At 46.2% G+C, this 22,475-nt stretch overlaps 1 protein-coding gene across 1 annotated transcript in view; it reads left to right on the top strand.

Annotated features, from left to right (window-relative positions):
- Positions 1 to 5,677: 5,677 nt before the first annotated feature.
- The window catches only part of LOC104538318 (alpha-2-macroglobulin-like protein 1), a 22,114-nt gene continuing 5,316 nt past the window's right edge, over positions 5,678 to 22,475 (top strand). Inside the window, exons 1-25 of the mRNA XM_010181475.1 lie at positions 5,678 to 5,736; positions 6,237 to 6,420; positions 7,250 to 7,412; positions 7,638 to 7,690; positions 8,598 to 8,615; positions 9,120 to 9,279; positions 9,892 to 9,976; positions 10,694 to 10,808; positions 11,143 to 11,257; positions 11,663 to 11,772; positions 12,252 to 12,419; positions 12,746 to 12,976; positions 13,376 to 13,439; positions 14,215 to 14,360; positions 15,349 to 15,498; positions 15,927 to 16,043; positions 16,607 to 16,754; positions 17,202 to 17,319; positions 18,382 to 18,607; positions 18,733 to 18,859; positions 19,148 to 19,269; positions 19,756 to 19,810; positions 20,508 to 20,591; positions 20,994 to 21,174; positions 22,142 to 22,212. Of these exons, the coding sequence (XP_010179777.1) occupies positions 5,678 to 5,736; positions 6,237 to 6,420; positions 7,250 to 7,412; positions 7,638 to 7,690; positions 8,598 to 8,615; positions 9,120 to 9,279; positions 9,892 to 9,976; positions 10,694 to 10,808; positions 11,143 to 11,257; positions 11,663 to 11,772; positions 12,252 to 12,419; positions 12,746 to 12,976; positions 13,376 to 13,439; positions 14,215 to 14,360; positions 15,349 to 15,498; positions 15,927 to 16,043; positions 16,607 to 16,754; positions 17,202 to 17,319; positions 18,382 to 18,607; positions 18,733 to 18,859; positions 19,148 to 19,269; positions 19,756 to 19,810; positions 20,508 to 20,591; positions 20,994 to 21,174; positions 22,142 to 22,212 (3,070 nt within the window). The remainder of the gene's footprint in view (positions 5,737 to 6,236; positions 6,421 to 7,249; positions 7,413 to 7,637; positions 7,691 to 8,597; positions 8,616 to 9,119; positions 9,280 to 9,891; positions 9,977 to 10,693; positions 10,809 to 11,142; positions 11,258 to 11,662; positions 11,773 to 12,251; positions 12,420 to 12,745; positions 12,977 to 13,375; positions 13,440 to 14,214; positions 14,361 to 15,348; positions 15,499 to 15,926; positions 16,044 to 16,606; positions 16,755 to 17,201; positions 17,320 to 18,381; positions 18,608 to 18,732; positions 18,860 to 19,147; positions 19,270 to 19,755; positions 19,811 to 20,507; positions 20,592 to 20,993; positions 21,175 to 22,141; positions 22,213 to 22,475) is intronic.

The raw sequence follows: 22,475 nt of genomic DNA on the forward strand, positions 1-22,475 counted from the left end.
AACCAGTCAAACTCATTCTTGGGCCCTTTGCTGATGGCACTGATGATGACAAATAACACAATCAGCCATGTTTGGGAGTTATTGATGTGCTCTATAGTTTCCTCCAGTTGTATGCAGAGACCTCAGGAAAGACTATAGGAAGAAGAGGAGAAGAGATGGAGGATCACAAAAATACCTGAGAGAATGGCTCTATTGACATACTAGGAAGAGAGATTGTAAGGAAGTGTAGAATTCCTTTTCTAATGTTATATTTGTTCTGGTTTTTAAATCTCTAATGCAAAGAGTACTGTCTTCCTTGTCCTGTAGTGATGTCTGCTATTAAGCTTCCACTTGTCTTGCCAGTAGCTGCTTACTCTTTTTTTCCTTTGTATCTGGAGTGGATCCAGGTTATGCTGGCCAAGACTAAGAAATACCAGATGAAGTCAGTGGGGAGTTGTGACTGCACTGCCTGCCCATGTGCTGAGCCGACCAGGACTTTTATGAGACACTGCAGCCATCAGCCTAGGTGAGAAAGCAGAGGATACAGATAAGATAAAGCCATCTGCGAGTTGCTGTGTTCTTCAGGCCATGGCTTAAGCTAATCCAGGATTCTACTTTGCTCTTCAGCCTAGGTCAGGAGTCTGTCTTGTCCAGTTTGCCTCTGCCCTGCTGGATAGATTATTGGTGTCTCTAATCCTGTCAGAGTCCTTGTCTAATCCCATGATAGTCCTAGGGTTTGGCACTCCACTTCAATAACTAAGTATTCCAGAACATGGCAAGCCTTTAACTCAATTTTAATGTATCGGATAATGATGTTGAGCTGTGTATACAGGGAGAATACAAAGATCACTTCAGAGCTCAGATACCAACATGCATTCTCCTGAAACTACCAGCTTGTCCTCTGCAGAAGTCACTGGTCTCCTGAACTATGTGTAGTTTATCCCTCTTTTTCCTGAGGATTTCTCTTACCAGGCTGAGCCCATTTCTGGTGTGTGGCTGCATGAGAGGAAGACACAATACGCTGTTCACCATTAGGGAATGGCAATACAGAGGTGCCAAGACATTCCCAATGCAAAAGTTCCCCTGGTTTTTCTCAGGTGGGTTGAGGAGGCATACTGGCCCCTAATCTGTGATACAAAGTCTTTGTTCAAGCAAGTCTTGCAGGTGTGAACAGTTTTTCTGGCCATACTGCCCTTAATGTGTTTCCCTGTGTGTTTTCCACAGCTGTAAGGCATATTGGTGGAGAAGTCCCAGATGTTGAGAGGATTTGTGGTGGAAAGTAGGCAGAGATACAGGGCACGTAATGATGTTAAGGAAGCAAACCCCATTTTTCTGAGTATCAGAGCTTTGCCCTCACCTTGTCATTTATCTTTGCCCAGGTGACATCACTGGAGAACCTGGACCCACAGGTTCTGCAACCCAGACAGAAGCCCTGTGGCTGTGGTGCTGAACATGGTGTTGTTTGTCCCCATCATCTGTGTGCTGCAATACCTGGAGAAGACAGGACAGCTGACAGAAGAGCTAAAGGTTAAAGCCACGGGCTTCTTGCAGACAAGTTCATCAGATCTGTTACGACATTTCTTTACCCCCAGTACTGAGTGACCTTGTTTCTTTATCAGGTGGTTCCTTCTTCAGGACTACAATATGATTATGGCAGAGAGAATGTAGGTGTTGCTTCTGGAAAGAAAAATCACTCTTATTTCTCTCCCACCCAGGCTACCAGAGGTTTCAAATACAGCAATGGATCTCAACTGGATTTTGAGAAGGTCATGTGAAAGGCAACTTCTGGTAAACAAATGCCTTTCTCTCCTCAGTACGGTAAACAACAAGTCTTTCTAAACCCTGTCACTCCTTATGTGGACCCAACTGTTGGTAGCCTGTTCTCTTGTCTCAGACTCTTTGTCCTAGGCTAACAGCCTCCATGATCAAATGCTTTCTGAGAGCCAGGCAGCAGTCTTCACAGATGACAAGATCATCTAAATGGCTGTGAAGTGGATGGCTGGGAAGCAGCAGGACAGTGGGTGGTGTGCAAATGTGGGGCAGCTCTTCCTCACTGCCATGGAGGTGCAGCCAGGCCTGCCCTTGTCCATTACCCTCTCTCCATGGCAGGTGTAAATTGTGGCAAGGGGCTGTGTTTGCTTTTGCTTACATACCAAGAAAGGGAATAATAAATAGTGATGTGGGATACCTCTTGATGGGCATTTCTCTGAACACCCTAATCCTGCTGTTCCATGTGACTAGTGAGGTGTGAGAAATGACTGTACTCACTTCTCCTCAGAAGCAAGTTCAGGAACCCTTTAGAAGAAAGAGCTAAAGAATCGTAGAATCATTTAGGTTAGAAAAGACCCTTAAGATCAGCAAGTCTAACCATAAACCTAACAAACACCATTAAACCACATCCCTAAGTGCCACATCTACATATCTTTTAAGTACATCTTGGGATGGTGAGTCAACCACTTCCCTGGGCAGCCTGTTCCAATGCTTGATAACCATTTTGGTGAAGAGTATTTTCCTAATACCCAGTTTAAACCTCCCCTGGCACACCTGTGCTGTGGATGGGAACTCTGTGAGCCATGGCTTCACAGCAAGGGGAAGCTCAGCATAAGGCTGCTGATGAACTCGTTAGGACTTTATCTCTCACACCTCTCCCTCCTTCTGACCCTTCTAAAAGGAGAATAAAAGTGGTCTGGAACCAACAGGGTTATTAGGATTATTCTTTGACTAACCTTGGTATAGAAGCCAAGCATTGAGAAAGGCATAGAAGAGTTTACAATATGTTGCCGTCAAGCTTTCTGACCCAGTCAGTTCCTGCTCCTACTGCTGTGTTTGTCCAGGTGTGTTCTCAATTCCTTGCTTGGCTTTGGTGCGGTGGTGCTGTCAAGGCAGCAGAAATTGGGTGCAGTGCTCTACCTTGACATTATGGAGAGATAATTTTGAGGGATTCCATTATGTTATGTATGCTGTTCAGGTTGCTGGAACATTATGGCCTCACAGATTTTTACAGACCCAGCATGGACTGTGAACTATCCTTAATGCAAAAGTATACATCACCACCAGAACACAATGGTATCAAATCCCATTGGCTTTGAAGATGCTGCACAGTAAGTATAGGGTATGTGTGTTTAAGAGGCAAGCTAGAAATTAGGAACATGAAGTCTGTAGTTGAAAAGGAAGGAAGGCAACAGTGGAGGGGGCCCTAGGCCTGTTTGAAGCTGGTGACGAGCACCTAGAGGAGAATGAAGAATGATTCAGTTGCTTTAATGAATTCTACACTACACGCTCTTTAACAGAAGTGATTTTTTAAAGAAAATAATGACTTCTCCTCTCTACACAGTGTCCTGTCAAAGTGGACAAAGTGCTCTGCAGGAATCAGTGTTTCACCAGTACTCTTCTCATAGAGAACATAGATACTATTGCCTTTTTTCTTCTGCAAAGATATTAAAACTCTGAAGTGATTTCCAAGGTGCCATTGTTCCTATTCCTCATTCTGAACCATGGAAGATGTTTTTTTCCATGATCACAGGTGTGACCTTTACCAAGTCTCCTCTTCTTCCTTTCCATTTTTGATTCAAGTTATCTGTGGAGAACGTGTATCTGTCTGGTTTTGCATTGTCAGTATATACTATGTCCTTTGCTCCAGCTGAACAGTGTGTTTTCAAGAAAGGTAGATCTTTTACTTCACATGGATCTCCTGGCTCAGCACTTCTATCACAAGGGCCTTCTCTGAGTCCTTTTAGAGAAAGAAACTACAGAACTAGAAACTGTGCAAATCCTTGCTGTGCTCTATTTCAAAGGCTTTGTTCAGGTCTATGACACCTGTGCGGCTGTCTGCCACTGCCATCAATGCAGATATTTCAAATGTATGTTCCTGTGACCAAAAGCCAGGTTTGCCAAAGTCAAGCAAGGAACAGAGAATGCACCTGGGCAAACATGGTAGGAGGAGCACGGTGGGACAGGGTCAGAGAGCTCTCTTCAGTGCTGGCTCCGGTGGGTGCAGCTGATGTCAGGAGTCTGCCAGCAGCTGGACTTCTCTGGCTGTGGTTTGTTAATTTATGACAGATCTGGCTGCTGCCTTCTGTAGGAAAATCTCTGGTTTTACACAAAAAATTCTAAGTTTGCCTGCCATTCTCAGTAACATGACCTTCCTTCACAAAGAGACAAGAATGGGGAGAATATGACCACCAAAATAAAAAGTGTCTGGTCTTCCTTGCCTAGGAGCCTAGCACTGACTTAGTCCAACTCTAAGCTGATTTCTGAAATCAGTTGGGATATCTGACCAGCTGCCTCAATCAGCTGAGCAATGAAATATCCACTTGAGACAAAGGCAATGCTAACACTAACAGCTCCTGTGCGTAATGTATAGCTCCCATGTTGCATGGTTGTTCTAGAGTGGCCCAGTGAGAGAGGTAAAATGGAGATCAGTCTTCCCAACCCTAGTTATAAAAAGAGTATGAAGAGCCTTGGGAGCAGGGATCCCACATCAGTTAGAAATTTCTAGGCATCCTGGAACCAGGTTTTGCTAGACAGAGAGATTCCAAGTGCCTGCTTGAGTGGCACCATGTTACCTAGTTACGGAAAGCTTGGGCTGTGTCAGCGCTACTAGAGAACCCTGGGAAATGTTTCCAGGCATAGAACCATAGCTGTCTGTATTATCAGGACAAGCCATTTCAGCCTGGGCTAGCTAATGCTGTCTCACACAAGTCTCAGGTATAGTTTGTGAGTTAATGCAATCCATGTACCACACACAGCAGGCAGTTCACATGGTGACCATGCTTTTCTGGAGGCCAGGCTGGTTAAACAGCATGATTATCTACCCTTCTGTACAGGTTGTCATCAGTGTAATAAAATGTCCAGCATGTTTAATTTGTGAGTTTTAACCTGACCCTCACGTTCAGAAACAGAGCCAAAAGGTTGTATCCCTGTACCCTACACCTTTCGGTCCCAGATGTGAACAATGAGGAACAGGAACCAGTTCCTGAGACCCCCCCCCTTTGCAGATGATGCCATTTCTAATGCACGTTGCAGGGAGCTGGTGGAGACTTCTGTTGGCCAGTACATATTTCAATTTTACTCATTGTATATGGGAAGGAAAAGGCAAAGTCCCTAGCTCATTAATGGTTACTGGCTGGTGGTAGTGTTGCTACAGTGCTTCCTTGTGCACATGCAAGGATTTGCTCCCCTTCTCAAGCCAAACAGCCTAAGGAGTCCCACCTCCCCATAATCTGATCTAGATTACTGAGCCTCTCTCCTGAATGACAGCACTGTTCTTGCCACCAGCTGCACAGCAGCAATCCATCTCCAGCTGAAACAAAGAGACATGAGTGACAAGTGATCAGGACCTGGCCTGGGTCACTGATCAGCAAAGTTCTCGCTGTTTCTTTTATTTTTTTTCCATGAAAAGTCCATTTGGTCAGATGTGTCCATGGCAGCCTTGCAAGAGGGGATGTTCTGAACTGGTGGATGGCAGCCAAAGTGGCTGCTATTGGCTAAGGGGGATTTGGCACACCACGCCCATCTCTACTGCTGCCTGAGTGTAATCTCAGGAGAGAGAGGAAGAGGTGGGGAGAGGCTGGCTCCTCCTCCATCCCACCTCTTCATTTAGGCTGTGCTAGAAAGAAATTACCCCCTCCCCTAAGAACAGCCTCAGTAATCTCAGAGGAAGAGGACCATTGGAGATTGGTCAGCCAGAGCCTCCAAGATGAGAACAGTCGTCCTCCTGAGCCTTCTGTTCCACATTGCAGCTGCTTTTCACCAACTGTGAGTGATGCTGAACTTCTGTTTTGGTCTCTTTCATGAAGGCATTAGTCTAGGTAGATGGACCACATTCCATGCCATCTTCTCTCATGCTTGCTGCTCTATCGGATCACCCCAAAGGGTAGCTGAGCCATTTACCTTTACCTTAGCCATTAGCCTTTACCTCTATGCATTAGATTGACTCCTGTGAGTTAAAATACAACTCAGCTTTTTGGGGGGCTTCCAAGGCCCGGGGATATTTTCTTCTCCAGTTGCCATACCAAGTCAAATCACTGGTGTCTAGACTGCAAGGTTATGAGGCCGCTTCTTCTGAAAACTGCAAGGAACGGTTTTGGGTAGTTCAGGAGATGACTGATGTAAAGGGTTTGGAAAAGATTATAGAGCTGTACTTGAGAAATACTGCTGAGGAATTCTGCAGTAGTGGGCTGCTGCAGGGAAGCTCTTTTGCATCTCTGAGCCCTCAACCAGATGCCACCTCTGATGTCTTCTCTTCCCTGCCCCAGGCATTACCTGCTGGTGATCCCTGCAGATCTCCGCTACTCATCTGCCCAAGTTGCCTGCCTTCATATCACCTGTTATGAAGTGAAGCTTCAAGTGAGTCTGGTCCTGGAGCAGTCTGCAGGAAGTAAGCTCTTAGTGCAAGAAACCATCCAGAAGGAGAAGACTTTTATGTGCACTAAGTTCTGGGTGAGCCACCTTAGGCAAATGCCATCACTGATTTTCCCATCAGGAACTGTAAATGCCTTGTGTTGCTTTCTAACCAGAGATGGCTTGGATAGGGTCTACTTTGCCTTTGAGTGAGCCTGCTAGAAAGGGAGGGGTTGGTGCCTAGGGATGTGTTTGCATGACATAATGCATTTTCTGCAGGACCTGAAGTCAGGCAACTCAGCTCTTAGAAGCTACTGAAGAGTAGTTGGATAGAAATGGATGTGCTTGCTATTTTTAAACAGCATCTTGGAGCTGATTCGTTGTTGGTGAGAATTTAGCAAAGATCTAGGATAAGGCAGACATGCCTAAATGGTATCCCTTCTATTATACAGTATATTCTCTGCTGAAGCTGCTGAGGTCTTTGGCTGCTGGACTCAGGAAGACCCTCTGGGTTTCTTTTCTAATCTGGCTTTCTTACTTGTACATGCTGGATAGTTCTGAAGGCCTGGCATTTGAAGTTGAGCTGCAGCTCGATCTCTCCTTTGATTCTCTGCTACCATCTCCCACCTTTCTGGTATCTGCCCTTATTCCTGGCCAAGTCTGAAGACTCAGAGACTTCAAGAACCTGCTTTTCACCAGTGGCAAAATTCCTTAACCACTCAGAAAAAGGACAGATTCTATGACATGCAGGGCCTGCTGCTGTCATGTACGACAGAGTGAGATCTGAATGTGATCTGGATCCAGTTGTTGGAGGGGATGTCCTGGGACAGGTGGAGGGGAGCTGGTTAGTTTTCTACTTTCAATTCCTGCTCAGGGCCCCCAGAAGTTTACCTGGGGGCTGCACACTTTCCTCTTGCTGTCTGTACAGGTTGCACCTCCAGCTGACAGCACAGAGGAGATTGCTACTGTCAAACTGATCATCACAGGTGAAGGGGTCAGTATTGAGGAGAAGAAAAAGGTCCTGATCCGCAAGACCAGCAGTGGCACCTTCATCCAAACAGACAAGCCAATCTATCAGCCAGGGCAGACAGGTGAGAGCTGCAAATGGGACTAACCATGGGCCCTAGAGTTTCTGCTGGTAACACCATACGGAAAGCTTGTGATTGCCTGAAATCCATGGATGGCCCTACCCATGGATGGCTTTGAGACAATGTCTCTTGCTGATGTGCTGTTTCAGGAGTTGGGGAAACAGAGCAGGGGTCTGTAAGGAAGGATTGAGATTTGATAAATATATTCCCTGATTTCTTTGCATTCAGTGAAATTCCGTGTCGTGACTCTGGATGAGGATTTCATGGCACTCAACGATTCGGTAAGCCAGGCTTGGGGGTCTATGGAAAAGGCTGTCGTGTTCCATTTGTGGATCCTACTTCCTTTCTACCCTGCTCATTTGCCAAAGCTCCAACTTTTCCACATTTGACCCTGGGCCAGGCCTGATGAATGCCCAGAGAATAGGGACTTAAGTGAATGCTGGTAACTCAGGAAGTTGGCAGAGGTGTTATTGTCTCCTGCTCGTCTTGGTAAAACTGTCGTGCAAGCACAAGCACAGGACATACTGATTCCTGATGTGATGGGTGTTATGTGAGGAGTGAATAGTTTGCACGTCAGGTTTTCCTGGATGTGTGGTGGAGGGAGGTGCTCTTAATCTGTCTCCTACGAGTTGGAACATGGGAAATTTTGATTAGACACTAGGACAAACTTTTTCATTGTGACAATGATCAGATATTGAAACAGGTGCCCAGAGAAGGCATTTTCATTCTTGGAAATGTTCAAAACTCAGATCAAGAAGATTACCAGTGATCTGCTCTAAGACATTCTTCAGAAGGGTGTTGGACTAGATGACCTCCAGAGGTTCCTTCCAAACAATGTGATCCTGTACCTCTGTAACATGCTTCAGACTGCAGCTGGGCCAGAGCTAGGTCTTTTTGGATAGTGAGTTTTCCTGATGGAGGGCTCTGCCATGGAGCCATTAGCAAGAGCTGGGTGACTTCCTGATTAGCTTTTCATTTCCCTTTCTCCAGACCTTACTGTAATGGATCCACCCAGTATTTCTCATTTTTTGGTGACATTTACTTTACATTATATTGTGGTCAGTGCTCTAAATTTCCAAATCACTAATTTCACATCTTTCAGAGAAGGCTCTTCATCTGAAGTACCTTGTGTGTGATGCTGGCATGTGTTTCTGTCTTCTAATGTTTTTGTTTTCCCTCCCCCCACAGATTTCCCTGTTTCTCCAGGTGAGTGATGCTGAAATCTAGTGTTACATGTTGATGGCAGCCATTTCACTGGGCTATTCATATTCAGTTTCTGGTTGATTTTACAGACCTCTGAGTGGGATAGTAGAACTTCAAGATTTCTTAAACTAGCATACTCCTTACAGCTGCTTTTTTATGCACTTATTTGAGGTTATGCTCCCAGTTACTCCAGTAGAAATCTGAGTTATTCTAAACTTGTAAGAGTGTAGACAAATCAACTTAGACCTTTATGAAAAATGTTAGAACGGTGAAGGATCTTTCCTTGGTATCAGAATTTAGGTAAGTGTAGAAGGAGACTCAGATGCTGGGAGCAGAATCTGAGCATTATATTGTCTTAGAAGTTTCTTGACTAGCCTATACCAGATCTCATTCCTTATCTATAGAACCTGGCAGTCTGCAGTGCTGAAATTCTGAAGCTCAATTTCAATGGGCTGTGGATCAGTTTGATGCTGGAACAACTGTTTCTTCCTTTTTTTGTGAGCGTAGGACCCTAAGAACAACCGAATAGAGCAGTGGCTGGATGTGGTTCCTCAGGACGGCATTGCAGATCTGTCTTTCCAGCTAAGTGATGAGCCACTGCTGGGAATGTATATCATCAACGTGACCAATGCAAAAGCCTATGGCAGCTTCTCTGTTGAGGAGTATGGTATGAGCATGTGGGGGATATGTCTGAGCTGCAGAGAGGACCTTGCACTCTTGATCCAGAAAGCTGGGTGTTTATCCCATGATAACCATGTTGGGAGCAAATGGGAAAAGTAGTAGCATCTATCATAGGAAAGAGTCTGAGCTGATGCTCAGGAGAGAGACCACTTTGGGACCTCAGGTCAGTGTGTGTGTGGGAGGAATGTTTTGTGCATGGCCTCAGACCTTTGACACAGCTGATTCCTGCAGATCTCTCCGTCAGACAAAACAAGGTCATTTAGAGTGGGCTTTTCCAGAGAACATGAAGTCCAGTGCCATCTCACTTCTCTTTCACCCCCTAATTAACTGTGTTGGGAGACTAGTCTTCTCTCAGTGCAAATAGCTGTCAGAAGTGCAGGGACATGGACATGATTGGGTTTTAGTTTGGGAAGGAGCAATCAAACAGGGACTACACACAAATCTGTTAAAAAACAATGGAAATCTTCCCTTTCCCCTTCTCACCAGCTTTTGTCCATTTCCTGCCTCTTATTCCATCATGGTCTATCTTCATGTTGATTTTCTGGAAAGACTGTCCCTGGCCAGGGTTTCCTATAGTTTTCTGTTTTTTTCCTTCCAGTGATGCCAAAATTTGAAGTGATCTTTGAGGCACCAGATCAGATTTATGCACTAGATAAAACCTTCCCGCTCCGCGTATGTGGCAGGTGAGGATTCTGCTTGGAGGGATGGCCTTACGTTAATTTTTGGCTTGAAGAGCACTGGAAGGCTAGGTAACCATGAGGAGCTCAGGGGAAATTTATTACACTTCAGTTACAGGAGGCCAAAATCTTCCATGGCAGCTGTTTGCACCCTGATGCAACACAAAACATTCCTATAACCATCCCTCTGGTACTCTAATGCCCCTTTTCTAAAAACACTCCACAACATGGAAATGAAGGGAAGCTTTTCCAGATCATGCTGTAGCAGAAACTAGAGAGGCAAAAAGGAGCTGCCCCAGGTAAAGTCCAAGGGCAATGTTAGGGTTAACAGCCTCATGTAAAGATGGTTTCTTAGTGAAAGGCGCCTTCTTAATCACCCATACTTCCACTCATGAAGTGATGCATGCCTTCAGCTATCATGGGGTTACTGTGGGTGATGCTGATGTAAAGTGCAGAGCTCTGTGCTGACTCAGCACCTACAATGCTCTGGTTTCCCAGAATAGATTATTTTGGCACTAATTATATCATAGAGTCCATCATCTCCCATCACTGCAGTGCCTTAACCTGACCTTGCGTACTGAGTCAGGGCTCCTGGGCCTGCTGTGTGGCTGCCACTCTTGTGCTGTACTGTGAATATCCACGAATAAGTGGTCTTTGGGGCTATGTAAAGCAAGCCCTGTGTTCTCTTACTGTGTCTCATCCTTTCCCTGGTCCCCGAAACAGATACACCTATGGGAAAGGCATCCAGGGGATGATTCACGTGAGCCTTTGTCAGAAGATAGCCCCGTTTCTGCCCAGTGCTTCCAAACCTGATCTCTGTCAGGAATTCAGCAACCAGGTGAGAAGCTTAGCAGGAGCTGAACTGTATCCAGAGACATTTGTGCTCAGTCCCAGGGTAAGACAAGGTTGCTGGAGGCTTTAACTGAAAAGACAGTGATGTTACCCCGTGGTTTTGACTGCTTGGCCAGTCGTCTGCTGTTGCTGCCTCTTAGTAACTGTGACTGGTGACTATGATTTGGGTGTGCATCATGTGCCTGCTCCACACCCTGGTCTGCTATGTCAAAAGACAAGCTCCCTGAGAGCAAGGATTTTGTGCTGCTGTTTCTACACTGTTTGGGTAACTTCTAACGTAAGCCTTGCTCAGACTTTATTTCCTCTCTATGTACTTTCAGACGGACGAGACAGGCTGCTTCTTCACAAATGTGAGTCTGTCCTCCTTCAGTCGAGACTTTCGGTACTATCAGGACAGCATAGCTGCAGAAGCCTCGCTGGTGGAGGATGGCACAGGTAACTCTGGAAACATCTCTGGTGGCTGGAAAGAGGCATGTGAAGTTGCACTAATCTTACCAAGAACACTGGAGACTTTCAGGCTAGTGAGGGCTCTGAGCTTTCTGAGCCTGTCAGGGCTTCCATGTAACCTCACAGACATAGAGCCACCAGTTCCTGACTGCATGACACGCTCTGAATGCCTGTGCTCACAGGAGATGAAGCTTAGGGATCTCTCTAAGGGCTAGAAGGAAGTGGGAGGAAGATTAGATACCCAGAGCCCTGGACAGATCATCTTCTGGTATGAAATGTGTATGCAGCTCACGCATTGAGCGTGCTCATGGATCACTCTGCAGGGAAATTGCTGAGGGGTGCTTGGCTTCCTTGCTCTCTCCCTTATGTTTCTGTCTTGCTGCTTTCATTCAGAGACACAGGTCAATGCTACCCACAAATTACTCATCTCCAAGATTGGCGGGCTGGCCTTGTTCGATGATGTGAATTCTTACTACCACACTGGAGAGATGTACAGTGGGAAGGTAATTCCCAGTTACAGCCCTTTGAAGGGGAGAGCATGAGCAATGCCTTCACAACAGTGGTTATCTAGCATCTTGTTCAACCTCACCCATAGCCAGGGCCTTTGGAGGGCATGAATGACTCCCAGAGACGAAACTCTTGAATTGTCAGAAGTGAGAGGAACACCCAAGGCTGCCATTTGCCAAATAAGCCTTGAGTGGTAGCAGCGACGGGGATCCATATGTGGGTTACAAACCCAAACATTCGAAATTTCAGCAGCTGGGAGGCCTTCTGCTGTGAAGGAATAGAGAGCATGGGGGTGAATGAACATGGTAGTGCAAGAGATAATAGGAGGTGACCAGTAATAGTGTTGATAATATTGTTAGTGACTGGAAGGGTGACCTTGCTGTCTTTGGAACTGCTGCTCCTGACTTGGAGAAGCAGGAGATTCTGTCTGCTGCTGACTCTTCTGCACTTCTCTTGCTCACCATGGTGTTCTCAGGTTAAAGTCATAGACTACCAAGGCAAGGCACTGAAGAACAAAGAAGTCCTCCTTGTGGTAAGCAGTGGTGAGCTGCAATTTAAGCAGAAATACATCACTGGGGACTCTGGGACAGCTTCATTTAGCCTGAACACAACTGATTGGAACAGCACCTTGGCCTCCCTGGAGGTAAGTGAGGAAGGGTCTGTCTTGTTGGCAGGGGTACGCATGCATCTCAGAGCTGTTTACTGCCCCACAGACATCTCCCCCATTCCTTCTTGAAGGACAGTGATTCAAACCTGAAACACCTCAGCATGTTCTGGATCTTGGCCCCCTCTGAGGGTTTATTTTCCGGATCCCAGCTGCTTTCCTCATGAACTCTCCACACAAAGACCTATGCTATGGGGATGCTTAGACCCAATCTCAGCTTCTTACCAAGCTGCAGCTAGGGTGATTTTCCAGCTGACTTCCTTAACTAGAGAAATTAACTGTGTCTGGGTTTTTTGTCTCACCAGGCAAGCATCCTGCACCAAGATTTGGATAAAGAGCCTGGCACAGTTGATTTGAGTTACCAGAGAGCCTCTTATTTCATACATCCATTCTACAGCACCAGCAAGAGTTTTCTCTCTATTGTCCGTGTGCCAGAAACAATGCCCTGTGGTAAAAAGCAGACTATCCCGGTGGACTTCAAAATTCAACAGGAGGACCTGGAGCATGGGCCCAAGCGTGTCATTTTCTCCTACTTTGTGAGTTTCTGGGGAGGTGCTAGTGGGTGACAGCTTAAGGTACAAGATTAGCAGCTCCTATGGATTCAGGCCTGATAGTTGATAGATCAGCCCAGGACAGGTAGCTCATCCAGCCATCATGGGGCTAGATCCTGGTTTTGATCCTGGGACTGCAGTAATAGCAAGAAAGGCAGCACCTTTCTTTTGGGCTCTGCACAGGTGCAGGGCAGGTATTGGCCTTGCCTGTCCTCCACCAAGTCTCTTGATCGTCTGAGCTCTCCCTGCTACCTGGGAGCAAGTAAAGCTCATGTCTCTCCCCCTGCCCCCATTTAATCTCCAGTTTCAGGGTTAACTTTGATCTGTACAGTGGTCTCAGACTACGTAACTGGCATTCCGTTCCCTTTCTGTATTCTTCCCTAGGTCACAGGAAAAAGAGGGATAGTTCGTGCAGGTCAGAAGACTGTTTGGGTTGGGCTGCCAAGAAGTAAGTGCACTCCCCTGTGTCAAGTCTAGCAAGCACTCAGTGGTCTGTGGCATTCCGTCTTATCTGGATATGTAGCATAAGCCTCTTTGAGTTTATAGCTGGCTCACCACTTTTCTGTTGCATCAGAGCAGCATGCCTTCCCACCTTTCATGTTTCCTTTACCTTCCTGCTTGGTATTGAGAGAACAATACTCAGCATTTCCCAGCCCATAGGCTCATGCTCTGTTTTATTCATTTTCAAAGTCTCCTTTTGCTGCCCCTGCAAGCGGCATGAAACTATAGCCTTACTCTCTATCAAAACTCTCCTGCTTTAATTTGCAATTGTGTCTAAAAATCATCTTTGAGTAGTTAGGATGCCACAGCTTATCATATTCATGGGTGTTGACTCAATGTTGTTGACTTCTCCAGCTCTTTTTTTAAAGCTTAAATTATAGGTGCTTTGGGACAAAAGTCACCTCTTTGTTGGTGATGTGATGGGAAATGTTTGGTGATAAGGGGCTTTGAAAGATATTTCAGACTCTCACTCGCTGTGGAGCTAAGCTTGAACTTGAAAGAGCCATTTTATCACCCTGGCGCAATGAACAGAACCAGGAAGTCTTTTGCTGGTGTTGAATCCAGAGATGTGCTGATTGTTTCAGTGGACCCCAGAAATCTCCTCGATAGTGAAAGACTTGATGGAAGGAATTAAACGGGCACACGCAGAATGGAAAAAGCTGATCAGAGTCCATTTTCACCATCAAATCTACTTTTTCTTCTTCCCTCTCTCCTCCATCTAGTGCTGAAAGGCTTCTTCTTCATCCCTCTTAACTTCAACTTGATCTATGGCCCAGCTCCAAGACTTGTTGTTTATGTTATCTTCCCTAATGGAAAAATCATCGCTGATTCTGCCATCTTCAGTGTCTCCATGTGTTTCAGAAATAAGGTAGGATTTGTGTCTGAGGCCATAACTAAATGTGTGAGGGTGTATGTGTCTACTGCAATGAAAGAGACTGAGGAATACACAGTATGTGTAGCTGTGTGTGGCTGATACTGTGTGGGATGCTCCTTGTGAGCTGCAGTGCATGACTGATGAAGTGTGCTGTGATGTATGGAGCAGGTACGTGCTGAGCATTGTGGAGGCTGCTGCAGTGTTTGGGAAAGGCCGAGAATTGCTGTGTCTATCTCCATAGGCTTGTAAAGCAACTGCAACCCGGTAGGTTCACAGCCCAGCACAGGTTATTAGCGTGATTCCCAGGAGAGCTCAAGGCTGCTCTGCAGCTTCAGCAGACACTGAGACTTGTTAGTATGTGGTGTTGTGAAGACAGCTGAAAGTGGCTGGTAGAAGTGGATTTTAATGGCCATCCAGAAAGGTCATTGCTTGTGGTCATTGTGACATCCATGGGAGTCTGCTTTCTTGGCCGTGTCTTACACTCCAAAGATGAACTTCTGAGGACTGGTATTACCCCGGCTCCACGCATGTCTGTCTGCCATGGACAGTCAGATTAAACCAAAAGCAGGAAGACCTTCAGGAAACTGAGACCAACCCCACAAAGAACCTGGAGATAATAAGAACTAGGCTTGGTTTTGATCTGGGAGCAGACCAACAGGAGCAGGAAGACAGCAGTGAGAGGTGTGTGATCATGGCTGGCTGGTCTGCTGGGTAGAGAGATCGCTATGTTCTGATACAGGAATGTCTCCGGTACTGTGAGCTGTGCACACTGATGGTTCCCCCTCTACCATCTTTCCTGTTAGAACTTCAATATAATGGTTTTAAAATACCTTCTGGGGGTCCTTGGGAGATTCCTCAGGTTTCCTTCCAAGATAAGTCCTTGGGAACTGTCTTCATGTAGGCTCCTTCCTGACCCAGAGAGTGTTAGGGTGACCAGCAGTAGAAATGTCACTTGCCTACTGCCTGCATTCTTCCCATCCAGGTGGAGCTGGGCTTCTCAGCGCCCGAGACCCTTCCTGATTCAGAGGTTGGTCTGCAACTTCTGGCAGCTCCTGGGTCCACGTGTGCTGTCTGGGCTGTGGAACAGAGTGTCCTTTCACTGAAGCCGGGAAAAGAGCTCAGCAGCCCCTTGGTGAGTGAGCCTGCTCCAATCTCTTCCTTTCCCTCGTACTGACATGAAGAGGGAGGGAGACAGACAGAGGGGCCACTGCATCTGAGCAGAGCTTATCTCCCAAGGAACCCAAAGCACTGCCCAGAAGGATCAGCAGTGCTCTCAGTGTGGCACAGGTAAGGATTAGGGGGCATGTGTTAGGGATGAAGTTGAACATTACTTGGTGCACTGGTGGTAAATGAGCTTCTGTCCTGCCTCCTGTTCAGCTCAGCTGGTTGTGCTGGCTCTGTCAGGGGAGAGCCAGGGAAGAGTGACAGTGAGCTGGGGTTTTCTGGCATGCATTCACACACAGGAGCCAGGAGCAATTCACACAGGCCTTGGATGCAGGATAGGAAGGGAATGCCAGGTTTTATTTATGCTGATTTTTTTCTTTCTTCTTGCTTTCCCAGGTCTATGGGCTGTTCCCATCTGTTTATGACTCCAGGTATCCTCACCAAGTGTCTGAGGATGATCATTCATGCGGATTCCCAAATTCTGATGAGCCTGATGTGTTCACAGCATTCAGGGTAAAAATGGTTGATTTAGTTGGTTGGGATAATTAATGAATTGAGGGAATTGCATGCCACTGGCTTTACCACTATCCCAGAAATGCTGTTACAGATGGTACAGGGAACAGGTCCAGTTTATGCCCTGTACCTCACTTGTTATTTGAATAAGTGACTTGAAATTGTTGACCAAGAAGAAATTGTTGTGTGGTTACTGCACTTTGGTTGTGTGATTCAGGATGCCAAGGATGATTGGTTGCTTTAATTGGATTTCACATAGTATGTTTAATCTCCATAGCATGAACAATTGTACTTTGCAAGCTGAGATGACATAGTACCTAAATGACCATGTGTTTGAAAAAGAATGAGTTTGTCTGACTCAGGCCAGAAGTATTAGCTCAGAAAACCTTGTTTGCCCATTGCTGAGGATCTGAATAATTCCCTCTTGAAATGAAGTAAGATAATACTTTGCCAAGCCAGAGGACAGCTAAGTCCCCACTGCATGAGGGGACAAGCAGGCACAGGGTAGAGAGCACAGAGGAGAGGACAAGCTTCTGGTGCATCAGTTCTTTTTTTTCCTGCAGAAAATGGGGTTGAAAATTATGTCCAACACCAATATCAGGAAACCCAAAGTGTGTCCAACCACTCCATCGACAACTATGCTGCAGGAAACAGCAACGTTTACTACCAGGTCCATGTTGATGTTTGCGCAGCCCCATAAAGTGTATAACAGTAAGCATTTGTTTCTTACTGTTTCTTCTTGCATGGGATGCTCAGTGTTTCAGGTGAAAGCAGTCCTGGATTTGAGCTAAGTACTTGCTGTGATTCCAAATGGAGAAGTGTGAGTGTTCCCTGGCTCAAAACCTGTTGTGCTACTGTGAGGTTGCCTGTGGCTTCTGGCTTCTGGCTCTGAAATTTTAGTGAGGTGTCTGAATCCCAAGTCTTATCTCTGAGGTGAGGGAATATTTGCTCTTCCCTTGGTGCCTACAAATGCAAGTAAGGCCCACAGCACCTCTGTTACTTGAAATGAGGCAAGAAATTTTAAAATTTGGGATAGCATCTTCTGTTCTGATGCTGTGCTTCCCAAGAGGTGACTGGATGACCTGCAGCCTTGAGCTGGGCTGGAGCCCCTCTGCTCTAAAACAGAGCCTGTGATGACTGGGTCTTTGTTATTTCCAGCAAAGCATCTGATGACATCTACCCATCAGCACACTATGTTTTCACCCATTTCTTCAGCTGAAGAGAAGGTACACAAGCATTCCCCCAAAACCTGGATATGGGATTTATACTCTGTGGGGTGAGTAAACTGAACAGTGAGAGGGTCTAGTCTGAGTGGCTTAGTGTGACTGGGAATGGCAGCAGATACAACTGGGGTGAGATTATAAACTGCTGAGGAAGATGGCTAAAGACATATGTCATGGGGCTCATGCCTGTCAGGCCAGGGGGAAGCTGATCTCCACAGAAGTCCTTCACAGGGCTGGAGTTGTCTCCAGTGAGAAAGGCTCAGTGAGTACACAGGGTCTGCTGAGGGAGCTTTTGGAGATTTTTAATCTCTGACTTTTAAGAATTTCTTGTCTGGTATCTGGAGACTGGAGTCTGCTCAGGCCAGATGCCCCCATATCTGCCCTCTCCCACCTCCACTGTCCTTCCAGCTACAGCCATCTCTTTACTCCCTAGCAGGAGATAGGAAGTGATTTATCCACCAGCCTGATTCAAGCACACAAAGGTCTCTATGTTGTATGTGTTGCCTTCCTGTACATGGCTGTTTCCAGTTATTGGAGTCAAATAATAAGACTAGCTTTAACTAGTGCTGTTTTTGTCTGCTGGGGTAGCAGCTGCAGAACAGCCTGATCCTCTTGGAAGTTGTGGTATGCACACAAGCCAAGTCTCTGCCTTGTTTTCATGTTGAACTTGAAGCTGTCAGTGTCCCACAGGAAGGTGAATGGCTGGATCTGTCTCTTCTGCTAAGTTCTACTATGTTGAGCCAATCTTGTTGCTCTTCTGGTGTCTCCATCCCTAGGCCAAGAAGAATAAAACTGCTGACAGCTGTAAAGCTTTTTTAGATGTGCAAAGGGCAAGTGATGTCTAAGAAAAGCACTGAGTGTGACTGATGGCATCTTGCAGCCTTGTAAGCTACTGTCAAAAATGTTCTTTTTATAGAAGTATCTGAGGCAGGGGTCACTGCTTCTATGAGGACCTACTTGTAACCCTACAAGGTCTACAAATTCAGCAGAGGTTAGGGGTTAGACTGAGATTAGGGAATGGGATGCACTGGAGAGAATGGTTCAGACCAGGACACCTGGTGCTGCGTAGAGCAAGACTCAGTTAAATGCTGCTGTTGCTGTCTGCTTCTCCTCAGTCCCGGTGGGAGCAAGAATGTCACTGTCACTGTGCCCAACACTATCACAGAATGGAAAGCGGGGATGTTCTGCACAGGACGTAAAGGCTTTGGAATTGCTCCAATCACCAGTCTGCTTGTTTTCAAGCCCTTTCTTGTGGAGCTTGCAGTGCCATCTTCTGTGATCCAGGGTGAGACCTTCATCTTGAAGGCCACAGTCTTCAACCACCTGCAGCGATGCATGAAGGTAGGTGAGCCCTGATAGGCTCTGCAAGAAAAGCAGGGTATGGGTAGGTAGGAGATGGCTGAAATCTACAGCCTGTGATGTTTATCTTGTTACCACCTGCCATCCCATCCCTACTGCCTCTTCAGATCCAAGTGACCCTGGAGGAGTTTGCAGAATTGCAGCTGAAGCCATGTGAAGACTGTGTCTACAGCAGCTGCTTATGTGCCAATGAAGCGAAGACCTTTCAGTGGACTGTCACAGCTGAGCAACTGGGTGAGAAGAACAGGGAGATGGGGTGGTGGAATTGGGAAGGGATGGTCACGAGATGAGGATATTTTGTAAGAGCTGACATGGAGAGAGGACTTGTTTGCTCTGTTAATCAGAGAGCACTTGTTTGCATTCATTCTAAGGTCGTGATTACTTGCAAGCCTGTGCTAGGAGGTACAGAATCATATAGGGCTCTGATCCATTTTTTTGTTGTCAGCAGGTGACTTCTGTTGTATTAATGGGAAGTGCTTCATCAGAAGATGTTTTATGCACCTAAATTTGTGTTATTTTCAGGGCTCATGAACATCACCCTCAGAACAGAGGCTGTGGCTACCGAAGAGCTCTGTGGTAAAGAAATACCATTTGTCCCAAACCAAGGACAGAAAGATGTGATCACCAAAGCCCTTCTAGTCCGGGTCAGACAAGCTCTTCTGTTACCTAGACCTACAAGTGGGCTCTGTGCAGTTCTCAGATTTTGTGCAGGTTTATTTTGGGAGTTATCCCTTGCTATTAGAGGTCTGTCCTTAGAATCTCAGGGCCTGAGCTGGGCCTGATCATGAGGGCTGATGAATGTGGGAGGTGGAGGGGTATCTTTCACTTCATACCATGGAATCTTTAAATATGTACACTCTTTTATGTGCTCGCTCCTGAGCTTTCTGCTGAATCTTACAGCATCAGTTTCTCAGACATTCAGAAGTTATAATATTCTGGACATGCGTGCTATTTTCTTATCTGAAATAAAAATGATTGACAGTAATTTATATTTGCATATGATAATGATGTTACTCCTGCTGACTCTCCAGTCTGAACCAGGATTTTGTTCATATCTATTTCTAATCCACTTGTAATCCTGTTTCTCTCCTGTGTGCTCTTTATAATGCTACTTTTGTGTGCTCCAACAGCCAGAGGGAGTGTTGGTAGAAAAGGCTCACAGCTCCATCCTGTGTCCCAAAACAGGTAGAAAGATTGTTTTCTTCTTTCACCCTGCTCATCCTCCCCTTCCTGCCTAACCACCTCCTGAGTCTTTCTGCTTGTTGAAATATTTTCTCTGTCAACGTGACCAAGCTACAGAAGCACACTCTAACTGTGGTGCCAGCTAGAGCTTCCTCTGGATAAGGATGTGGAGAGGTGCAATCTTCTACCATCCACATCCCTGATACTAATGTGATAGCTTAGGGTCTTTTTTACCTGTGGTAATAAAACCAGGCTACTCAACATGTCGAGGCTGGAGGACTAGATTTAGAATTGCTGCTCCTGTTGTGAATTTTATGGTGTATGACATGGCCATTAGCAGGTTTTGAGAGCACAAGGCACATTGAGAAGACATACCTGCAACTGAAATTTTAAATGAGTTGGGGCAGCTTATACAAAGAAAAGCAGAAAGGTGGCTTTGACCACAGAGGGTTTCCAAGAGAAGACCCTCTCAACTTCTTTAGAAGGAAGTCTGTTAGGATAACACAGTCACAGTGAGGTTGATGGAGGGCGTTGGAGGTGGAACGGACAGGTTTTTTGATGTGATCTGCAGCCTCTGTGATAGGAAAGTGTGATGTTAGCACAGAACAGTCTTGACCAGTCTGTGGGGATTTTGAAAGCCGGTTTCATCAGAATCTCTTTCTTTTTGTCCTTCCCACACACCTTACCTTGCTGGTTTCAGGGAATCCAGCACAGGAGTCTGTGTCCCTGGTGTTGCCTGTAAATGTGGTTGAAGGTTCAGTCCAAGCCACCATCTCAGTTACTGGTAAGGAATTCAGCTGTGATAATTTTCCAAATCCCATGTCTCTGAGTTTAGCCCTAGGAAAGCCTAAATCCAGATCCCCTCATACCCTTCCTGAGGTTTCTGAGGCTCCACTGTCTTGTTCTTCCCATGAGTGTAGCTGTGTTTCCTGGTTCCAGAAAACCTAAAACACTTAGTAAGGGAGAGGATGTTTACAGATACAGCTGTTTACAAGTACAGCTGTTTACAGACTTCCCCTGCCAGGATGGGAATTGGTACAACCCATATGAAGGGCACATTGAACTGATAAGCTGGCTGGACAGAGGTGCCCCCACACTGCTGTGCTGGGGCTGTCTTGCCTGGTGCACTGCTGGGAATGGGTCACAGATAGGAGGAGGTGGTCAGGGTGCTTGTGCTCTGTTCCAGGTGACCTCATGGGGACAGCACTGCAGAACCTGGACCACCTGGTGCAGATGCCCCATGGCTGTGGGGAGCAGAACATGGTGCTGTTTGCCCCCGTTGTCTATGTGCTGCAGTACCTGGAGAAGACAAGGCAGCTGACCCCTGAGATCAAGGAGAGGGCAACAGGATTCCTGCGCAATGGCAAGTACAACAGACCCACCTTGCTCTTCTGCCTTCTCCTGTGTCCAACCTACAATGGTTGTCTCCTCCCCTTCCCCTCCAGAGCACTCAGTCTCTTATAATGTTACCACCACCCCATTCCCTGCCCAGCCATCACACTGGGAATACCATTCTGAGCACTAATGTCTTATCCTGCTTCCCAGGGTACCAGATACAGCTGCAGTATCAGCACCCTGATGGTTCCTACAGTGAATTTGGTACCAAGGACGAGTATGGTAATACTTGGTAAGCCCTGGGCTCTCTTCCTACTGTCTGATAGCCTGGAGAGGGGCAGATTTCTGCTTCCAACATTGAATCCTTTCTGTCCTATTGGACACAAAGTGTTCCAGATGCTTTGTGGGTTTGGGCATCTCAAGGGTATGCAATTGTCCTTGGGATGAACTGTCCTTGGAGCACCAAATAAGAAATAGAAGAACAGTAGGTGAGGAGAGACCCACCAGTTTTAACTCTGACTTTTTTTATTTTTCAACTTCAACTAAGATTCTTTCTTTCCACTCATTCTTCCCTCTCTCACATTCACTTCATCTCTTTCTGCTTCTCTTTTCCCTCTCTCATGCCTTTTTTTCCTGTTCTCTCCCCAACCAGGCTGACTGCATTTGTGGTTAAATGCTTTGTCCAAGCCAAGCCATATATTTTCCTGGACAACAGGACCATCCAAGCTGCTCTCACCTGGCTGGAGTCCCACCAGCTTCTCAATGGTTGCTTCAAAAATGTGGGCCAACTCTTCCACACAGCAATGAAGGTAGGAGCCAGAGCACCTGGAAGGACAACTAAAAGCAGTTCTTGCCAAGTGTATTCATAGTTGTTTAGTTCACATTCCCCTTTCTTGTGTGGGAGCAAGCCAGGGATACGTGGGACCTTTACTGAAAAGCTTCAGGTCTTTGTGTATTAACTTTCCCAGCTTTTTGGATGTTTATGCTTTTTGTAGGGAGGTGTGGATGGGGAAGTCCCCTTGGCTGCCTACATCACTGCTGCATACTTGGAGGCAGGAGAGACACCAGAGGTAAATATTGGGATTCTTTACCATGCTCTTGCCTTAAGAACTGAATCCTGAAGAACTTAATGGTGTCACTGAGGCAGGCAACAGAGCAACTTGGAGAGGCTTGCAGATAAAGAAGTAGGGTGAGGGAGGAAGAAAAAGCCTCAACTATCCCTTGAGGAGGGGTTGCTGGCAGGTGAGAAGATGTGGTTAGACTATTGGAAGGGAGCTATTGAAGTTTATGGCTAGATACTGTGCTCATTTCCCAAACTTAGGTTGCTCATTCC

Source organism: Mesitornis unicolor, unplaced genomic scaffold (genome assembly GCF_000695765.1).
Source record: "Mesitornis unicolor isolate BGI_N332 unplaced genomic scaffold, ASM69576v1 scaffold21063, whole genome shotgun sequence".
In the NCBI taxonomy this organism is placed as follows: domain Eukaryota; kingdom Metazoa; phylum Chordata; class Aves; order Mesitornithiformes; family Mesitornithidae; genus Mesitornis; species Mesitornis unicolor.